Below are 22,248 nucleotides of genomic sequence, written 5' to 3'. Positions count from 1 at the left end.
TTATTTATGATAGTCACAGAGAGAGAGAGGCAGAGACACAGGCAGAGGGAGAAGCAGGCTCCATGCACCAGGAGCCCGATGTGGGATTCGAACCCGGGTCTCCAGGATCGCGCCCTGGGCCAAAGGCAGGCGCCAAACCGCTGCGCCACCCAGGGATCCCTACAAATGTAAATTTAAAACTCAACATTGGGACGCCCGGGTGGCTCAGTGGTTTAGCATCTGTCTTTGGCCTTTTCGCAAGCAGACACAGCACACCAGGTTTTGCAACAGTACTTGGATTTCTAAGACTGGACTTGGAAGAGTATCAGGAATTGGGGAGCTCTAGAGAGTTCTTAGAGAGAAAACTGAGTAGGAAATAATTTGTCTTTTTCAACCACTCCTTCCATCCAGTAAGAGGTACTCACTTGTTTTTGAACATATTTTATTGAGTAGCTTAGTTATGGCAATCGACAGGCAACATCAAATTGAGTAAAATTTCTTAACTTCAAAGAGCTTATGATCTAATATGGGAAAGGAGAGTATATAATGCTAAAAAAAAAAAAAAAAGAATAAGCAAGGTAAAGTGGCCCTTTGTCCTTAAAGTAAGACTGTCCCTTATGCCTCAGACACCTGTAGCCAAGAGTACAGAGGGGGATCCTGAACATCTCTGGCAAGATGCTCCTCCTTCTCCTCCTTCCACAGCACTCCTTTCTCCCCACTGCTGTCCTAGGACCACCAGGACCTGCCAGTCCTTACAAGAAGCTCAGATCATGAACTTCCTCACTCTAACCCATCTCTGGCTCCTCTGTACAATCCATATCCTAACCACACCCCACTTCTCTGCAACTGCCCAAACCCTGCCACTGTGCCCTTAGGGAACCGGGTCATTCATTAGCATACCGTTTTATCAGTGCATTTTTATTCTAATTAAAAAGCTCTTTCTAAGGACCTTCCTTCCTTTGCAGTCCTCTCAAGTAGTTATTTTCTCTTATTGGTCTACCATGGGGCTTGGAGGCAGGGTTAAGTATCCTCCTTGGTCTTCCCTTCTGCCTTAGATACCCTTTCCCTCCTCCTAAAAACCTCTAGCTTAAAAAAAAAAAACAAAACAAAACCTCCAGCTTTGAATCTCTTATCATTAGATTAGATCACTTTCCCTCTGTAATATTCTTATTCTTCACTTTACCTCAGCCCTCACTCTTAAAGGCATACCTTAGACCTTATAACCCATAACAAACCCTTTCCTAATCTCAAGTATCCCGTTTTCTAATAACAACCCACATTACAGCTCACTTCCTATAGTACCACCACTTCAACAAATCATTCTCCATCATTTACCTTCAAGTTACTAATCCTACGAATTTTCAAAAGCTCCTGCTCCTTTTCTAGACTTCTTTTCTACTGCTGTCTGCCTTGGCCACTCTGTTCCAACCATACAGGTTTTCTTGCTCTTACATGAATATGCCTGGCATACCCCTGGCTCAGGTCTTCTGCATTTGCTCTTGCCCCTTCCTGAAGAACTCTCCCTAGTCACTTGAAAGCTTTGCTCCCTCACCTTCTTCAAGTCTTCATTCAAGCATCACCCAAGTCAGATGTTTGCTGATCACTTTGTTTAAAATTGTACCTCTTTCCCCAATACCAGCTATTCCTCTTTCCTGCTTAAGTTTTAGGTACCGTGTTTCTTGTCCTCTTTGCCCACTATCATGTCAGTTCCAGGAAGTCGGGGTTTTTGTTTTTTGTTCATTGCTGCATCCTGAGCCTGGAGGAAAACTTGGCATCTTGTAGGTGCTCCCTAATCGACATAGAAAAAACCCCGAATGAATAAGGTATGTGTTAGAGCATACGTGATGATAGAAATTAGTTCATATGAGAAAATGTTGAAGTTTAGAGTGGGGAGGTTTTCTTTTTCTTTTTCTTCTTCTTTTTTCTTTTTTTTTAAGATTTGATATATTTATTAGAGCACAACCAAGGGGAGTTGGAAAAAGAGAAGCAGGCTCCCCTCTGAGCAGGGAGTACAATGCTGGACTCCATCTCAAGACCCTGATAACATGACCTGAGCTGAAGTCAAGAAGTCAGACACCCAAACGACTGAGCCATCCAGGATCCCTGAGTGGGGAGATTTTCATCTCATTGTGGGAGGCAGTCAGAACACTGGGGAGATATTGGAAAGCTTAATAGGTGGTTTAGAATTTCATTGAGATTTGAAGGTTACTTAGGGTTTTCTAATGTAGAGAAAGCAGCAAAAAGAAAAAAAAAGAAAGAAACTGCAGATCAAGAAATTGACATTGTCTATGGCTTGAAGTCAGAAAACAGTGTGGACTGCGGACATTGTTGGCACAGGGAGAGGACTATGCGTTTGTAATAACACTTGTATTTCACAGCCAACTCTCTACTCTTACAAATGGATGTCAAAATTCCAACTCTGTTAATTTCTCACATTCCTTTATTAGTGAAATCTGTGGTTAGTCCCTTTCCGAAGTGTCAGCTAAGTTTGAACTTTCTTCTCAAATTTGGAATATAAATATGTCCCTTAACTGGCAGATTTTACTGTCATTTTGCCCCATGAAATTTTGAGAAATATATTTATTTGTAAAACTCCTTCTTCAGGTGGATGCTACTTTTATCAAATTAGTCCATGATCTTCATGTTTGAAAAACAACGTGGTGTCTTTGTCCTTGGGTTCTGTCACACTGTGGTGTGATCCTGGGCACAGGATTTTGTTTTGTGTTTTGTATTAATGGGGCTTGGAGTAGTAATCTCTAAATTCCCTTTCAAGTCTAATAAGATTCTAGCATAAACAACAGAGCTTGATTTATTTAAAGCTGGATGCAAGAAACTGCATCACAAGCCTGGTTAATAACCCTTAGCATGCACTGTGCATTAAATTTCATATTGCTTAGAGTTTCCCGCAGATCGAGTCCTCGTAAATTTCTATCAGTCATTGTGTGCAGTAGGCAGAGATGACTAGGGCTACAAAGGGACAGTAAGAGGGGCTGTGACCTTTCAGGTAGGGTTCCCTTTCCTCATCTGAGCAGTTATTGTCTAGAAATGTCAGGTTGTATTGCTTAACGATGCACATTTATTTGACCTTTGCACTGTCATTTCTAGTCACAAAAGTTATAGTAGGAAAAATATAGCCAGTCATAAAAACTCATGGAGGAAAACATCAAATTTTACTACAGTGTATGGGTAAGGTACTTAAAGCATGAATTTCAGGTATCTTTACTTTGATTAGATATAATAAATTCCAGAACAGCATAATGATTAATATCATCCAAAGATTTTAAAAAATTCCTCTTTGGACAGGAAAATAATTATTATAAATATGGAACAGCCCAAATTACAGAAAGTACAGACTCTTCTCTTATTGGTATTCTATGTAGCAGTTTATCATCTAATGCATAACTGAAATGAAACAGTTTGTTATATATTTTTTTAGGGTTCTTTATTAGTAGTGTTTCACAAAAGATGGTTCCTAGAATATGGAGAGGGTGCCAAATTATTCTTTTTATGTGGGTATATGTAGAATTTATGGCTCATTATAATACATTTGATATAGTTGTAAACTTTATTTTTTTATTTTTATTTTAAAAAAGATTTTATTTATTTATTAATGAGAGACACACACACAGAGGCAGAGACACAGGCAGAGGGGGAAGCAGACTCCATGCAGGGAGCCTGACGTGGGACCCGATCCGAGGTCTTCAGGATCAGGCCCTGGGCTGAAAGCGGCGCTAAATGGCTAAGCCACCTGGGCTGCTAATAGTTGTACACTTTAATAGTAATTTCAAATTCTAAGTTCTCTCTCTCTCTTTTTCAAGTAGGCTCTACACCCAACATAAAACTTAAACTCACGACCCTGAGATTAAAAGTCACATGCTCTATTGTCTGAGCCAGCCAGGCATCTTGAAGTTCTCTCTTTTTGGGTAAAGAAAGGTTTTATTTATCTTTGACGTGGTTCTATGTGTAGGATTGCCAGATTTAGCAAACAAAAATACAGGCATCAAATTAAATTTGAATTGCAGATAAATAATAAATATTTTTTTTAGTATAGATAGGTCCTAAATATGACATGGCTCATACCTATAAATAAAACATTACTCATTACCTGGAATTTCTGTATTTTATCTGGTAATATCCTGTCTGGGTGATGGTAAAAATGGCCACAATCCCTCGACTTTCTGTCCTCACCGCTTCGGCAATGTGACTTTGCAGTCCTCCCAAGAGGTGGTTTTTATTACTCTGGCCCTTGCATCTGGTCTTGTGACTTAGCTAATAGAATATGGCAGATGTGCCAATTCTAAGCCTAGACCTCAAAAAATGTGCTTACTTTGATCTTCTCTCTCTTGAAACCCTGGGCAGCCTCCGAACCGCAGCTAGCCTTTCAGAAGATAGGAGACTACCTGAATGACACAGTCAACCCATCTGAGACTTCTAGACGAGCAGCCCCTAGCCAATTCAGCAGCTGACTACAGAGCATGGACTAAAGACCCGAAAAACCACCTGTTGAACCCAGCCCAAACTGGCAACCTACAGAATCTTGATTATTATTTTAAGTCACGTAGTTTTAGTTAGCAGAAACACATTGATACAGCCTAATAATATAAAGCAGAGCTGGGCATTTTTTAGGACTAGTGGACACCTTATAGGCTGTGCAGAATTTTGAGGGCTACAAATTAAAGTAATATAAGAACAAATAATACTTGAAGCAAATAATCAATTTTGAGCAAATCATACTTGAAGATGGCTTCAGGAAGTCAGGAAACTGCTTGTTGAATAAACACGTGGGCCCACAGAAAAAAGTTCATTTGTAAAAAGATGTTGCTTTACTACTTTAACCACGTAATGTTTATAAAGTGTAGAGCTTCTGCTGAGCGACTCCTTGCTTTCTTTTTCCTTTTCTGGGGATCTTTTAGGGATACATCCCTTTTAACCAGCCCATTTTGGACCATATCTTTGACAATCGATTACTGAGGTCAGACCTGGGTGGGAGTTGAGGAAGAATTTTCATATATCTATGCACCATCAATTAGCCAGTTAGTCAACAGATTACTTGTTGACTAGTCAAATGACTAATGAACATGGCTCTATCAGGGATCCAGAGAAGAGAGATATGGGGGTTAGTAGTGGTAGAGGAAAAAAAGAAAAAGTGGTAGGGAAAAATTCAATCTTTATCTCTGGGAATCCCTGGATGTGTCGGTTTTGAATTTGGGTTAAGATAAGGGTGGTGGGACACCTGCGTGGCTCAGTGGTTTAGCGCCTGCATTTGGCTCAGGGCGTGATCCTGGAGACCTGGGATCGAGTCCTACATCAGGCACCCTGCATGGAGCCTGCTTCTCCCTCTGCCTGTGTCTCTGCCTCTCTCTCTCTGTCTCTCTGTCTCTCATGAATAAACAAATCTTAAAAAAAAAAAGATAAAGGTGATGGGATTTATGATGTGGTATTTCAAATGCTAAACTCCTCTGGTGACCCCTGGAGTTGGTCTTTGCTTAAGGTTTTCTTTTTTAAAGATTTTATTTTTTAAATTTTTATTTATTTATGATAGTCACAGAGAGAGAGAGAGAGGCAGAGACATAGGCAGAGGGAGAAGCAGGCTCCATGCACTGGGAGCCCGACGTGGGATTCGATCCCAGGTCTCCAGGATCGCGCCCTGGGCCAAAGGCAGGCGCCAAACCGCTGCGCCACCCAGGGATCCCAGCTTAAGGTTTTCTAGTGGCCTAATTTATTAGTCAGCCTGCCTTCATTATGTGGCTAGAGGGGCTTATGACCTCCACTGGGAAATATAGTTTTGAGCTCTCTTGTAACCTAGATTCCTTGCATAGATATTGATGGTTCAATCCTTAAACAGAATGTGGTCAGATCCTTATGTAACTAGGGATGCTCATGGGATGGGATGCCATTCAGACCTCTCAGCGCTTGCCTGGGCTCTTTCTCTTGCTGTATTGTGTCCATTTGTCTTTAAAAAAAAAAAAAGTATGAGTGTGAGTATAAATATTAGTATGGGAGTATGAATAGGCTCTGTGGAATATGAGGAGTCCTTTCTAATAACCTGACTTTGGAAATCTTTGCACTCTTGGTGACCCAGAGCAAGTTAATGATTACTAAGTCTCATTTTCCTCGTCTGGAAAATGATGAAAATGATAAAAAAAATAATGGCTTTGTAAGATTGTTAAGAAGATTAAATGATTTGGTAGTGGTACCAGACTTAAAACAATAGTTGGCACATAGTTAATGCTATGTGTTAGCTATTATTATTATTTTGAGCCTATTTAATACCTTAGCATGGGAGAAATTTCATCTCAATTTAATTTTGGAGTTGGGGGCAGGTATTTATGTGTACGATAATTGTTTCTTGTCCACTCACCTATTATAAAGAAAAATATCTTGTTCTAAAATAGTTGTTTTTTACTTGTTCATTTTAAGGTCACCATGTGGTAGGGCACATAAAATTCAAAATTGGAATTTTTATTAGGCATATTCAAATGCCTTAGTATGTGTTCAGAAAATAGTAGTGGGGCAACTGTTTTGTTTAAGTTAATGCTAAATTTAGTTTACATTTGCTGGAAAGCACACTGTTTAGGTAAAGAGACGGGTGGGGGAGAGAGGTCCGGGAGGGAAGGATTTCAATGCTAACCCACATCATGACAAGTGGAAACTGGGCTGCATTACAAATACAGATAGCGCACAGGAAACAGTATGCCCTTGGAGAGATCAGGGATGAGGTTAAGTAGGTGTTCCGTACCAATAGAGTTTTGTCAATAGTAGTGAGACTTAGTGTGACTTGAAATCGAGTATAGGATATTAGAGGATAAACCCTGCCATTTTGAAGGGATCTGGCTGAGAAAAAGAAAATCTGAATGAGCACTTCCTGGGAATTTATAAATCCTCAACTGAGACGAGTGAAAAGAATATAGACGAATAAGACCTGAAGTTCTAGGAGTCTGGGAAGATGGCGGAGTAGGAGGACCCTAAGCTTGCCTATCCCACAGACACAACTAGATAACACTTACATCAGCATAAATAATTGACAAAATGACCCTAAAACTGGCAGAACAAACTCCACAACTAAAGACATAGAAGAGGCCACATCAAAGAAGGTAGAATGGGCTTAGGCATTGTTTGGGAACCAAGGGGATCATGGCCATGGGAAGGAGCTGGTGGTACAAAGAAGTGTGAGAAAAAGACTATCACATTAGGGATCCCACACAAGGAAGACAAGAGTCCATAATACTGTCTTTGAAAGTGAGAGGGGTGGAATTTCATGAGTTTTTACAACCAGTGGGACTTACAGCCTGGAATTAAAAAAAAAAAAAAAATCAACGGGCTTGGCTCTGGGAGAGCCCAAAGAGTGTTAGGAAGTCTCCCCTAAAGAGACAGCACAAAAAACAGCCCACAGAGATACCCTCCTTGTGCATACTCTCTGTCAAACAAATAGAATCTTTAGAAAATATATATATAAGGGTACTAATTGACGGTAATGCAATAATAGTAGGGGACTTTAACACTCTACTTACATTAATGGACAGATAATCCTAACAGAAAGTCAACAGGGAAAACTGTAGCTTTGAGTGACATACCGGACAGACGGATTTAACAGATATATTTAGAACATTTCATCCCAAACCAGCAGAATACATATTCTTTTTTTTTTCAGAATACATATTCTTTTCATAGGTACACAGAATTATCCAGAATAGATCATATATTAGGTCACAAAACAAATCTCAATAGATTCAAAAAGACTTAAGTCATACTATGCACTTTAAAAAAAAAAAAGATTTATTTATTTATTCATGAGAGACACAGAGCGAGAGAGGCAGAGACATAGGTAGAGGCAGAAGCAGGCTCCTCATAAGGGGGCCCGATGCGGGACCTGATCCCAGTTCCTAGGAACGCAGATGCTCAACTGCTGAGCCTCCCAGGCATCCCACCATGCACTTTTTCTAACCACAATGCTACAAAAGTAGAAATCAACCACAAGGGAAAAAAAAATCTAGAAAGAGCACAAATACATGAAGGTTAAATAATATGCTACTAAACAATGAATGATCAAGAAAAAAATCAAAGAAGAGATAAAAAATTACATAGAAACAAATGAAAATAAAAACACAACAGTCAAAAATCTTTGGGATGCAGCAAAAGGGTTCTAAGAGAAAAGTTGACAGCAATACAGGCCTACTTCAAGAAGCACGAAAAATCTCAAAACAACCTAACCTTACACCTAAAGGAGATAGAAAAAAAAAAAACAAAACCCAAACAAACAAAACCCAAAACCAGCCAAATGAAGGAAATAATGAAAATTAGAGCATAAATAAATTATATAGAAACTTAAAAAAACAATAGAACAAAAGTAACCAGGAACTGATTCTTTGAAAACATCAACAAAACAGATAAACCTCTAGCCAGACTCCTCAAAATCAAACAAAAAACAAAACAAATCAGAGAGAGAGAGAGAAAAAAAGAGAGAGCACTCAAACAAAATCACTGATGAAACAGAAGAAGTAAGAACCAACCAACACCACAGAAATATGATAGATTATAGGAGAATATTGGAGAATATGAAAAATTATATAACAAAGTGGACAACCTAGAAGAAATGGATAAATTCCTAGAAACATATAGTTTACCAAAACTGAAGCAGGAAGAAACAGAGAGTTTGAACACAGTGGTTGCCAGCAATGAAATTGAATAAAACAAAACAAAACAAAACAAAACAAACCTCCCAACAAACAGAAGTTCAAGACCAGATGGCTTCACAGGCAAATTCTACCAAACATTTAATGAAGAGTTAATATCTATTCTTCTCAAACTATTCCAAAAAATAGAAGAGGAAGGAAAACTTCTAAATTTATTCTATGAAGCCAGCATTATTACCCTGATCCCAAAATCAGATAAAGACACCACAAAAAAGAGAACTACAGGCCAATATTTCTCGTGAACATAATAGCAGATCCAAAAATTTCAACAAAATATTAGCAAATCAAATCCAACAATACATCAAAAAATTATTAACCATGATTAGGTTAACTTTATTCCTGGGAGGCAAAGGTGTTTCAGTATTTGCAAATCTATCGTGATATATCACGTCAATAAGAGAAAGGATAAAAACCATATCATCATTTCAATAAATGCAGAAAAGGCATTTAACAAAGTACATTTATTGATAATAAAAGCCCTCAAAAAAGTAGGTTTAGAGGGAACATACCTCAACATTATAAGGGTCATATATGAAAACCCACATTGAACATCATACTCAATGGGGAAAAACTGAGAGCTTTCCCCCTAATATCAGGAAGATGACAAGGATGTCTATGCTCACCACTTTCATTCACTGAAACCCTAGCTATAGCAGTCAAACAACAAAAAGAAAAGACACCCAAATTGGTAAGGAAGAAGTAAAACTTTCAGTATTTGCAGGTGACATGATACCTTATATAAAAACTCCAAAAACTACTAAAACTAATAAATGAATTCAGGAAAGTTACAGGATACAAAATCAATGTACAGAAATCTATTGCATTTCTATACAGTAATAAGGAAGTGGTAGAGAAATTAAGAAAGCAATCCTATTTACAATTGCACCAAATGTAATAAAATACCGAGGAATAAACAACCAAGGACATGAATGACTTGTACTCTGAATAATGTAAAACATGGATAAAAGAAATTGAAGACGACACAAAGAAATGGAAAGACATTCCATGCTCTTAGATTGGAAGAACAAATATTGTTAAAATGTCTATATTAGGGACACCTACGTGGCTCAGTGGTTGAGCATCTGCCTTTGGCTCAGGTCATGATCCCAGAACCCTGGGATCGAGTCCCACATCAGGCTCCTTGCAGAGAACCTGCTTCTCCCTCTGCCTATGTCTCTGCCTGTCTCTGTGTCTCTCATGAATAAATAAATGAATAAATAAATAAATAAATAAATAAATAAATAAATAAAATCTTTATCAACAGCATTTTCCCCAGAACTAGAACAAACAATCCGAAAATTTGTATGGAACCAAAAAGATCCCAAAGACCCAAAGCAATCTGGAAAAAGAAAAACAAAACTGGAGGTACCACAATTCCACACTTCAAGTTATATTACAAAGCTGTAGTAATCAAAGCGGTATGGTGCTGTCACAAAAATAGACACATATGTCAATGGAACAGAATATAAAGCCGAGAAATAAAGTCACACTTATATGGTCAATTAATCTCTGACAAAGTAGGAAAAAGCATACAGTGGGAAAAAGTATTTTCAACAAATGGTGTTGGGAAAGCTCGACAGCTACGTGCAAAAGAATGAAACTTGATCACTTTCTTACACCACACACAAAAATAAATTCAAAATGGATCAAGCACCTAAATGTGAGACCTGAAGCCATAAAACTCCTAGAAGAGAGCACAGGCAGTAATATCTCTGACATTGGCCATAGCAACATCTATCTAAGTAGGTCTCCTGAGGCAAGGGAAAGAAAAGCAAAAATAAATAGTTGGACTATATCAAAATAAAAAGCTTCTGCGCAACAAAGGAAACAGTCAACAAAACTAAAAGGCTGCCAAGTGGATGGGAGAAGGTATTTTCAACCCTGATAAAGGGTTAGTATCCAAAATATATAAAGAACTGATACAATTGAACACCCAAAACATGAATGATCCAGTTAAAAATGGGCAGAAGACATGAACAATTTCTCCCAGGAAGACATACATATAGTCAATAGAAATGCAAAAAATGCTCAATATCACTCGGCTGCAAGGAAATGCAAATTAAAACTACAGTGAGATATTATCTCACACCTGTCAGAATAGTTAAAATTCTGACAAGAAACAACAAGTGTTGACCAAGATGTGGGGAAAAAAGAACCTTTGTACATTATTGGTGGGAATGCAATCTGGTATAGCCATTGTGAAAAATAGTATAGAGTCCCCTCAAAAAGTAACAGAACTACCTTATGATGCAGCAATCATACTACTGGGTGTTTCCCCCCAAAATGAAAAAAAATGCTAATTCGAAGTGATATGTGTACCTTTCATGTTTCTTTGCAGCATTATTTGCAATAGCCAAATTATGGAAGCAGTCCAAGTGTCCACTGGCTGATAAACGTGTAAAGAAAATGTGGTATATATACATAGTGGAATATTACTCAGCCATAAACAAGAATGAAATATTGTATTTGCAAAAACATGAATGGAGCTCGAAAGTATAATGCTAAGCAAAATATATGAGGAAAAGACAAATACCATATGATTTTACTCATGTGGAATTTAAGAAACAACACAAATTAGTAAAGGAAAAAAAGAGAGACAAACCAAAAAACCAGATTCTTGTATTTTTTTTTTAAGATTTTATTTATTTGTTTGATAGAAAAAGAGAGAGAGAGAGAATACGTGGTGGGGGAAGGGGCAGAAACGGACAAACAGATGCCCCAATGAGTGGGAAACCTGACTCAGGGGGGCTCAATTCAAGAAGCCTGAGATCATGACCTAAACTGAAGTCAAATGCTTAACCAATTGAGCCACCTGGGGCACCCCCTAAAAAACAGATTCTTAACTATAGAGAACAAACTTGTTACCAGAAGGGAGGTGGGAGGAAGATGAATGAAGTAGGTGATGGAAATTAATAATTACCTGTTGTGATGAGCACTGAGTAATATATGGAAGTGTTGAATCACTATATTGTACAACTGAAAATAATATAACACTGTATGTTAACAATGCTGGAATTAAAATTTTAAAAACTAATTTAAAAAAAGAACTGAAGAGGTTTATGCATTATAAAGCCAAATTATTTAAGCAAAAATCTTAGCAGTAACACTGAGGCCTGGCAGAGTGATAAAGGTAAACTCAAGGAGGCTGGATCTTGTTCTAGTACTGGACGGAGGGAGTGTCACATTTAATTTGGAGATTTCATTCACTCAGCTACTTTTTATTGAACATGCACTGTTCGTTTTACTATTATGGAAAAGGAAAACACCTTAAAAATTTGAAATTCATAGGAAAAAATGTCTCCCCATCTATGTTTTACCATATGCCTACCTTCCCCCTCACATATTTCACATATTTAAACCAAGTATGGTATTTATATTATCAAAAGTGGTTTCTGGGCCTGGTATCTGTTAGGAACTAAAAGATAATAATACCCTGGGAGTTTTATGAAGAAAAATGAAATTATTAAGACTTGTCAAGATAAGTGTGGCCAACATCTATGGTGGTTACAAATCCAGATTTCAACTACTGTTCTTCTCCATAGTTAAGATGCTAGGAACTCCTTGTTTGTGATGAACCTAAAAAATTAGCTGATAAAATTGAACACTGGAACTCAATATTTTTCTTCATTGTCCCCTTATGTACCGATTATTTTACACCTCCACTGACCTTATCACTGGCTTCTGAATCCCCACAATGTACTCTTCATCTGTTTCACTGTCCCCCTTTTTTAAATTTTATTTTTAATTGTATTATTATTATTTTTTAGAGAGAAAGAGATAGAGCATGTGTGCTGGGGGGAGGGGAAGAGGGAGAGGAAGAGAGAGAATCTGAAACAGGCTCCATGCCCAGTGTGATACAGGTCTCGATCTCACAACTTTGGAGATCATGATGACCTGACATCAAGACATCAAGCTTAACCAAGGTGCCTGTGAGATTTTATTTTTAAGTAATCCTTACACCCAACATGGGGCTTGAACTCACAACCCTGATATCAAGAGTCACGTGCTCTACTAACTGAGCCAGCCAGGTGCTCCCTCACTGGCCTTTTCTACTTCTCAAACAAGCAGTTTTTACCACCACAGTTCATGAAACCATGTGTACTATATTAGCCTGGTAGGGCTGCCATAACAGAATACCACAGAATGGGTAGTTAACAACAGAAATGTATTTTCTCACAGTTCTGGAATGTGGAAGTCCAAGTTCAAGATGCCTGATGGTTTGGTTTCTCCTGAGGCCTCTCTTCTTGGCTTGTAGATGGCTTTCTTCTCACTGTGTCCCACATGACTTTTTCTCTGTGCATGAGCATCTATGGTGTCTCCCCCTCTTCTTGTAAGTAGTCTCTGCAATGGTCAATGGAGACCTGCTTACATGCAGAAGAAAAGTCTCATTGGTAGGTCAAGGTACTAGTTAATGGGATCCCTGGGTGGCGCAGCGGTTTGGCACCTGCCTTTGGCCCAGGGCCCGATCCTGGAGACCCGGGATCAAATCCCACGTCGGGCTCCCGGTGCATGGAGCCTGCTTCTCCCTCTGCCTGTGTCTCTGCCTTTCTCTCTCTCTCTCTGTGTGACTATCATAAAAAAAAAAAAAAAAGGTACTAGTTAAGCAGATGAAGTAGTGGCTGTGTTACAGTGGCTACCTGTGTGGCTCAGGAGTAACCAAGGCTAAACGAAAGATCCTGGTGTTGATGGGGTTCCCACTACTAGTTTGTTACTAGACCCAACACAGAAACTTAACACAGAATTGAGTGAATCATGCTCCTCAGGTCATTGTACACTACCCTTACTTGTTGATGCTTTTGGTTTTTATTTTTTTCTCACATCATATATTCCTATTGCTTCTTTCATTCTCTCCACCTCAATAGTATCTCTAATGCATTTCACACGGTTCCTTAGACATATATATACTATTGAAAGATATATAGTGTTTTGTGTATGTTTTAAATGAGATCCTGTAAACACTGCTTTTGTTAACAAAAGGACATGGGTGTTGAGAAACTTCGTACTCTAAAATTAAAAAAAAAAAAACCGTCAGAAACATTGGTGTTTGAAATCTTATCAATAAGACTGAAACATTCTACTTTTGCCTGAAGGATTGGAATAATTCCAATGCAGAAAAGCAGTCAGGTATATAACTTCGGATAAGAGTTTTCTGGCAACAACAGTCTGTATTTATTTTAAACTGAGTAGTTTCCAAGGAAATAGGACCTGAGTCAGCTTGTTGGCCCAGGTCTGATGCTGACCCCCTTACATACGGTTTTGCTTTTTTTTTTTTTTTTTTTTTTTTACAGTTTTGCTTTAATTTGAAACATTACTTCATTTAAACTCTACCCTAATGTCTACTTTCCCCAAACACCCTATAATAACCCTGTCCTTCTCAGAGTTTGGTTAGACGCCCATGTTTCCTCTGATGAGCAGTCTCCCATCTTGTAGCAAGTTTGTAAACTTGGCTTTGTTGAGCTACTGGTTTGTGCCTGAAAATTTTTATCAGATAGGCTTTATAAAAATACACATGCATCATATTACTTAAGATCTCATTCTTTCTTCTTTAAAAAACACACACACATTTTTTTTCCCCCTTAAAGAGCTATCCATGTTGTTATGTGTAAGTCTAATGCATTACTTCTAATGGCTGGATAGAGTTTCATCTTAAAAACACATCCACACGCCCACACACCATATTCATTTCATCTATTTCCCAGTGTAGACACCAGAGTTGCCTCTAGTCTCTTTGTACTATAAACAATGCATTTCTTCTTGAATTTTCTCTGATGGAACTGCTTCAGAATTTTCTGGGATACATTTTCTGAAGTTGTACTGGCAAATTCCAAGGTGTGCTGCCAGAACTTTGCTATAAGTACTACCAGAATGGTAGCTCTAACTGATATACTTACCAGCACTTGGTATTATTATCTGTTTTCAAATATTATCCAATTTGATGGGTATAAAGTGATTCCATTTTTGTTCTGATTTGTATTCCTTTGAGCACAAGTGAAGTCAAGAATCTTTTCTATGTCGATTATGTATTTATTTTACTTCCATGATTTGCTGATCAATATTCTCTCTCCCTTTATAAAACTGGGCTTTTCTGCCTTTATACAAATAAAGCATAAGAACTAGTCTTTGCCTTGTTATAATTCATGCAGAAATAATTCATAGTTAAGCAGAAATTTGAGAACAATATAGTGCTATACTATGTGGTATTTCCCTGAAAGTGTAAAAGATAATCCTTTGAGACTACACCATCATGGGTTGTTTTTAGAGGCAACTGGGAGAGATCTGGAAGTATAGGGAAGAGGTAAGTGATGGAGAAGAGACAACATTCCATACTGTGGCAGGCAGCCTGCACAAATACCAGAGGAAGAAAGGTAGGAGGTAATCCAGAAAAAGCAGGAAGACCAGTGGCAGTGAAGGGTATGTTTGGGGTAGTGGTAATTAAATTTGGATAAAAAAGATTTAATTGGTAGGAGGGACTCGCAGGTCCCTGAGTAGAGAAATAACATGGTCAAAAGGGGTTGCTATGATTTGAATGTGGTTCCCCCCCCCCACCAACTGACATATTGAAATGTTAACCTCCAAAATGAAAGTATTAGGAGGTGGGGCCTTTGGAAGGTGCTCTGCCCTCTTGAATGGGATTAGTGCCTTTGTAAAAGAGGCTCCAGAGGCATCCCTTGCTCTTTCTGCCATGTGAGGACACAGTGAGAAGAAGCTTGCTATGAACCAGTAAGAGGGCCCTAACTTTACCATGTTGGGCCATGATCCTGGACTGCCTAGCCTCCAGAACTGTAAGAAACAAATTTCTTTTTTTTTTTTTAAGATTTATTTATTTATTTATTTATTTATTTATTTATTTACTTACTTACTTACTTATGAGAGACACAGAGAAAGAGAGGCAGAGACACAGGCAGAGGGAGAAACAGGCTCCATACAAGAAGCCCGATGCGGGACTCAATCTCGGGACCCTGGGATCACGCCCTGAGCCAAAGACAGATGCTCAACTGCTGAGCCACCCAGGCATCCCGAGAAACAAATTTCTGTTGTTTATAAGTTACCCAGTCTGTGGTACTTTGTTATAAACAACCTGAATGGACTGACAGTGGTATTGTAGAAATCTGATTTTTCTCTTGACAAAAGAATTGAGAAGGTAGATCAGTGATCAGCAGAGATTTTAAGTAAAAAGTGAATGTTTATTTGAATTGAACAGAAAATACATATGAGGTGTAGCATTGGAACTGAAAAAGAAAGAATAATTAGAAATATTTAAAAAAGAAAAAGAACCTGTTGATATCAAATAAACAATGGAAGGACTACTACTTACTCTTAGATTTTAGTCTGAGGGACTAGGAAAGTGGAGATGATAGTTTCCAAAATAGGAACAGTTCGGGAGGGAAAATAAGCAACAGGGGAAAAACATAAACTGCAAAGGTGTTATATTTTAATCTCTTTGTGGGATGTAAGGGGAGAACATATTATTCACATATTCAGGATTCTCTTCCCTTTATTTTTTTTCCTATTACTAAACTTTTCTCAGGCCCTATTTCTACATTTTCTTTCTGTCATTTTCTAATCATTCTTTCTACACACAAACTCCCATAATCAAGCAAGCATCATTTAACAATTTCTCTCCATCCCCGCAACTCCTGAAAAAAGTGCAAAAATAACTTTTTGTAAAACTCGCCATGTTTTTATGATACTCAAACACTATATTAAAAAATGATGACCCAACTAAATAATACATTTTATTATAGTGATCAATTTATACATGGTTTGCTGAATGCATCTATGTTGTAGGCTTTTTGGTTAATATGATTTGTTAAAACCCTCTCAGCAAAGTGCTGTTACAATGACCATCTTCTGGGACTTGGGAATAGTCTTATTATACAGAACTTAATGTTATACACTAATGGCATTTATTAGAATGGAATTCTATATGTATTATTACTTCCGACATCAGCCTAGCTTTTTTAGTCTCCTCACAGCATGAGACTTTAGTAATTATGCTAATGTTAGCTGATTCATGAGGACAACTTCCTAAAGTGCACTTAATTAACTTGGAGATTTTGTAAACAGCTGTACATGTAGATTCTGCAAATTGTAGGGATATGTCAATCTGACATGTGTACAGTCTGGCTTCCTAACCTCATCACTTTTTACTAAAACTGAAAACAATAAGAAGCTCAGGTCTGGCATCGTTTGAAGCAAATGCTTGGGGAAGACTCAGAAATGTCATGTTAGCCTACCTGAAGATGGGGACCATAGGATTCCTCCATTCTGAGTCTGTGGAGCTAGATGAGTTAGGTAGATTGCTGCCTTTCAAGTTGGTATGAGGGAAAATATTAAAGTCTGTTTCTTTAGCAAAGGGAATGATTTTTCCAACATGTTGCTACAATATGTTTTTTCCTGTGGGTTTGTTGGTACCACTGACCAATACTGGACTTCCAAGGACTTTTCTGCAGGTCAGATTTCACATCCACAGGCTCCGTTATCTCTGCTTTCCTCCAGTCCCAGCTGCTGGGTTGATTTGATATTTGAGTGGCTCATCACCCTTATTTGAATGGAAATATTGAATGATATTTTACTTTCAACATTTTATTAAAGTATCATAATCCCCTACAAGTGAGAAGTAATATTCACATGCATAGGACATTTAACGAAGACTAACTGTCGTGCAAGACTTCAACACACACATAAAAATTGTAAAGGTAAGTGAATCACTTCAGGGCCAAGACCAAACTAATCAAAACGGAGGATGGAGGGAAGAAACATCAAGAGAGAATGGAAGAAAAAACCCTACTACATAAAATTAGGAGAAATACCAATAGCATAAAGCTAATGACAACAGAGAATAGGGATATTTTTTAAATAATCTTACCACTGCGTAAGATCACCCTCTCAGATAATTCCTAGAAACTAAGCTAAGGATTTGTCTATCATTTCTCAAGGGTCCCAGTGAGGTCTTCCCCCCTCATTAACTTAAGCTACATTCGTGGGTACAATCTCTTTGGGAATGAGCTAGATTACATCTAAAGATAATCAAACACTTATTGCTTAGCCTTTTCTTTGACTTCAATTGTCAGAACCTCTTCCCCTGCCTCTGCAGAAGGAGCCATGCTGATGATGAGGGATTGACGAGTAGTTCCTCTGGGTAAAGCTGCCCTTCTAATGGACTGGGGCATTTCCTCTGCTATAATACAATTTGCTCTACATTCAGAGCTGTCCAGTATTTTCTCTGATGGCTCTCTTTCTTTATCTTCATATTCTCTTCTTTTACCCCCTCCTTCTTCAGAGTTTTCACTTGTTTTCTGGAAGAAGCAGTTAGAAAGAATTGGTTTGAAATCATAATAAAGGACATTGGAATCTTTTGATTAATATACAATAACTAAAGATCACCACCAAGAGAAGAGTGTCTGAATTAAATTAATGTGGGAATCACATCTGCCTCGCATTTGACTATCATTTGACAGCTTTCTAATGTGCTGAAGAATGAGACTGAGCTGTCACATTTGACTTAACAGTGTAATTCTGGGTTGCATTTTTGTCCCTGACAAGAAATTCTCTTCCTAGTTGTCCTCAAGCTTTCTGAATTATTAGACTTAGGGCTCAGGATTCTTTGCTTTTGCTTTAAAAATATGTATTTATTTATTTTATGGAGATGAAATTTTAAATATTTGTTTTCTAATAAAAAAGTGTTAACCAAATGCCATAAAACTACTACAGAATGTATGATTTTCCTGCTGCATAAGCTCATAGGAGAACCTCAGGGAGGAACTCATCTCTCTTTCCTTATACAGTCTTCTCCATTCATCCCACGGGGGCTTGAGCTGTATAGTTTTAGAAACTATTATTCTTAGTATCATCTGCAGAGATTTCATAGTAAAAAACATACTATGCTCTGTACTGATGATGCTTCAGGTTAGTTTAAGAGAAGCTTGTACAAGGTATAAAATGTACACATGTAAAGTGGAGGAACTTACTTGACACAATGACCTATATTTCTTTACCCCATAAACTTTTAACACAAATTATGATTTCAATGCTGGTTAAATGAGTCATTTGGTTCATACTGTATTCCTAATTTTCACCATAGTGTTTGTGTGTGAAAAGGAAGAGGCAAGTTTTAGCCTCTTGAGGGTGACTGATTTATAATACTTGCTTAATGATTTTCTGAAAGATCCACAGCCACCCATTTCTTACAGTTTTAGGGACAACATGACTCCATTCAGAAAATCTGAATCCCTGCTCTGTTTTCAACATTTGCCCTCCTACGTCTATTACAAGAATCAAAGAAATACGAAAATCAAGAGAGAAAAACAATAACATTTGAGTATCTTGAAATTTCTAGGAATTGAGAGGCAGCTCAGTGTAGGCCTAGAAGTCTGAATACCTGAGTAATAGTTTTTGCTCTGTCACTTTTTGTAATCTTATCCAAATATGTTGCTCTGGAGTTCAGTTTCTTCATCTATAACAAGAAGGGCTTGGATGAAATCTATGAAGTTATTTTTGGCTTTTAACATTTGTGATATATAAGTGATTGAATATTTGTGAAAATATTTATTGGCTCATTGGTAAAATGTGTTACATATTTATAGGTGTATATTTTAGGACTATACATATATAATTGAATCTCATTATTCATGGTAGTTTTGTTCTATAAAGCATCCACAAACACAGAATTAGCAAATACTGAATCATTGCTCCTAGGGATAATGCAGGATTTGGTTCTTATGAGCTTCTGGCCAAATTCTTATCAACAAATCAATATATAACCTTGTTTTGTGAGTATTTCTGTTTAGAGACATTTATTTAACAAATATTGTTAATTCATTATATTGAACTCATGGCCAACAGCACTGTAACTCATGCTTGAAGGAAGCTTACATGAAGCTATATCTTTTCTCTGTAAGGCACATCAAAGCATTTTTGTACTTAGGAACACTAGACAGCACTTCAGCTCTATGCAGTACAAAAATGAGAAAAACATTGCACTTAAATGGACCATGAAAAGGTCACTTGTTTATAGTATGAGAACTGAAATAGAGTGTCTTCTTGTCCACCTTCAGCTGGGAACATGTGCACTGGGCAATTTAAATTTTTCATCACTGCTCTGCACATACGTATTTTTGCAATGAGCATGTTGAGCACTGATTTTGGTGTTACAAAGAAATTTCTATGAGTAGGTAGATATGCAAATATACAGAATATACAAATAATGAGAGTTGAATGTATTTGTATATATATATGGATACATGTGTATCTATAATAAACTGTGAGGATTAAATGTAATGATACACGAGGATACAGTTTAGATAATAATACATGCTATAAAACAGTCATTATTATTCACACTAGATGCATCCAAACTATCCCAGTGTCTGAAATGGAATTAAAGTAAGAGTTTGTCTGGGTTTGCTTAGTCCAATGGTCTGTGACAGCCCTCCATTCACTCTGCCTTATTACCTGAATGGTTTGTTCTCTCTTCAGTTTGAGTAGTCTTGTAAGTCCTGCTTTTCCTGTACCTCCCAGGAGAGCTTTAAAAATTTTGGGTGTCTCTTGTTTTGGTGGGAAGAGAAAGGCAAGTCCTTTTCTTGGAGGGGTTGTCTCTGTGGCCGGAGCCTTCTTCTTTAGAAGCACACTGTGGATAGAAGAGAAAGGCTACTTTAGTACTGTAAAAATTCTGGAGAAATTACCAGAGACACCAATGTTTCTCCTAATCTGTGAAGTTTTCAATGGATAGCTGCATAAACATTTGTTTGTTAAAGGCATCTCATGAAGAAAGTTGATCCCTGTCATCACAATACAGTCCTCCGCTTAGATTTTCACAAAGTAAAACCAACTCTAATGGGGTTTTAAAGGTCATACCTGGCTTTTTTCATGAGGAGCTTTTCAGAATCTGGATAATGCACTAGAATTTCTTGGAGGGTCTTTTTGTCCAGAGTTAAAAGATTGGCAAACCCATGGGCTATCACATTGGCAGTTCGGCGATTTCCTCCTCTCCCTGCTAGAAGGCTGTAAGAGGAGAACAGTGAATCTTTACCACCAGTTTCACTTTTCTTCCAGCGAGATTAAAAAGAAAAAATAGACATAAAATATTTTAACCACTTATACTACTTTGGAGAGAGGCAAAGACGAGAGTTCAGGTGACTGTGTGGAGGACGTTGGAGGAAGTTAGAGGTGGTGGCGATGGAAGTGGCAACAGTTTTCAAAAGGTTTTGCCTTAACTCCCACCTCAAATGAAGGACTTGTAGCCATCAGTGCCCTATGGGATTCTTCATCCCAGATTCCAAAAGTGAAAAGTCTCTTTGGACTGGGTATCCTCTATTTGCTCCTTCAGATTCACTTTTCATTTTCCCATTCCTATTTGCTCCCAGAAAACCGACCTCTGTAGGCTTGTCCTCTGACTTCCATTTGAGTGCAGCCAATGAGAACTATCAGTAAGAAGTTGGAAACAGGAGGAGTGTGGTGTTGGAGCACTTATTCCCTTGCTCATTCCTTGCTAGACCTTAGGTAAGCAGTAGTTACAGTTCTCTACCAAAATCTACAGCCCTGATATGTGGTCTTCTAGAAGTAGGATTCCACAGTGGAGTTCTAGTAATATGCTCACCCCTTTCTTGGTTCTGGGAGTGTGCCCTTCTCTTGTTCCCTTCAGGCCTAGCTGTAGAAAGACTCCCTTGCCATTGCTAGCTTCAGGATGCATCACCAATCCTTGCTGGATCACTTAGATTTTTCTTCCAGTTTCCTTCTATTGGTGTCTGTCAACAATGCCTTAATTAAAAGGAATTACCTTGTTTGAGTATACCTTCTGTTTTCTGCTTGGGTCCTGCCTGATACAACTCTGACATCAAATCTTAATGATGCCTTGGTTACATCTGGTGAATCCAATCTCTTCTACTTAACTCTCAAATCATCTTGTTTCTCAATATCGCAAACTGCTCTGTAGTATAGTCATTCACATACAATGTCCCACTTGAAAAGTCAGTGAATCCTGGGTTTTACATTTTTTATTTATCTTTTTATTTTTATTATTTTTTTATTTTTTACATTTTTTAGAGACATAGCTGGCCATTTTGTATTTGGGAAGTGACCAACAAGTAGTTAGTGAAGAAATGAACACACGAATGAATTTTAGAAATGGTTAAAAATTATATCATTCACCAATAATCTAGAAAATAAGGGTTGGTATTTATTTATTTATTTATTTTTTAAGGGTTGGTATTTAAAACCAAGATAAGAAAAGACAAATTTAAATGTTTTTTTGTTTTTGTTTTTGTTTTGTTTTGTTTTGTTTTGTTTTTAAATACTACAGACTCTGCATTGCAAAGATAATACAATAGATTTAATTCCTTGGAGTCCACCAGTTAGGAAAAAATAGTTGTGTTCTTTTCCTTTGTGTGTGTATGTGTGTGTGTGTGTGTGTGTGAGAGAGAGAGAGAAAGAGAGAGGAGAATAGAAAAGCCTCACATTAATAAAAACACAATCTCTAGAGGTAAAAAGGACACAGAAAGCAACTTGGCAATAAGAATGAATGTTCATACTTTCACAGCCCTGCCTTTAGGGGGAAGTGTGAGAAGTTGCATGGGTC

The 22,248-nt window shown here is 37.7% G+C and overlaps 2 protein-coding genes across 10 annotated transcripts in view; one reads left to right on the top strand and one right to left on the bottom strand.

The window, feature by feature from the left end:
* Nucleotides 1-4,766, top strand: part of CPNE3 (copine 3) — a 55,042-nt gene extending 50,276 nt beyond the window's left edge. Inside the window, exon 16 of the mRNA XM_072804029.1 lies at nt 4,339-4,766. Within this exon, the coding sequence (XP_072660130.1) occupies nt 4,339-4,356 (18 nt within the window). The 3' untranslated portion in view covers nt 4,357-4,766. The remainder of the gene's footprint in view (nt 1-4,338) is intronic.
* Nucleotides 4,767-12,819: 8,053 nt separating this feature from the next.
* CNGB3 (cyclic nucleotide gated channel subunit beta 3) overlaps nt 12,820-22,248 on the bottom strand; it is a 247,341-nt gene continuing 237,912 nt past the window's right edge. For 5 of the 9 annotated variants that reach the window (XM_072804008.1, XM_072804001.1, XM_072804005.1 and 2 more), the window contains 4 exons: nt 20,529-20,675; nt 20,127-20,301; nt 19,054-19,128; nt 15,586-17,971 (listed from right to left, as the gene is read on the bottom strand). In XM_072804008.1, the coding sequence (XP_072660109.1) occupies nt 17,711-17,971; nt 19,054-19,128; nt 20,127-20,301; nt 20,529-20,675 (658 nt within the window). In that variant the 3' untranslated portion in view covers nt 15,586-17,710. Of the gene's footprint in view, nt 13,241-15,582; nt 17,972-19,053; nt 19,129-20,126; nt 20,302-20,528; nt 20,676-22,248 lie in introns of those variants that run through there. The other 4 variants (XR_012019912.1, XR_012019913.1, XM_072804004.1 and 1 more) reach the window with 4 other exon arrangements.

The sequence above is a fragment of the Canis lupus genome, chromosome 28, assembly GCF_048164855.1.
Source record: "Canis lupus baileyi chromosome 28, mCanLup2.hap1, whole genome shotgun sequence".
Classification (NCBI taxonomy): domain Eukaryota; kingdom Metazoa; phylum Chordata; class Mammalia; order Carnivora; family Canidae; genus Canis; species Canis lupus.
The sequence above is the reverse complement of the archived record's forward strand: the minus strand, read 5'-3'. Positions and strand labels throughout refer to the sequence as shown.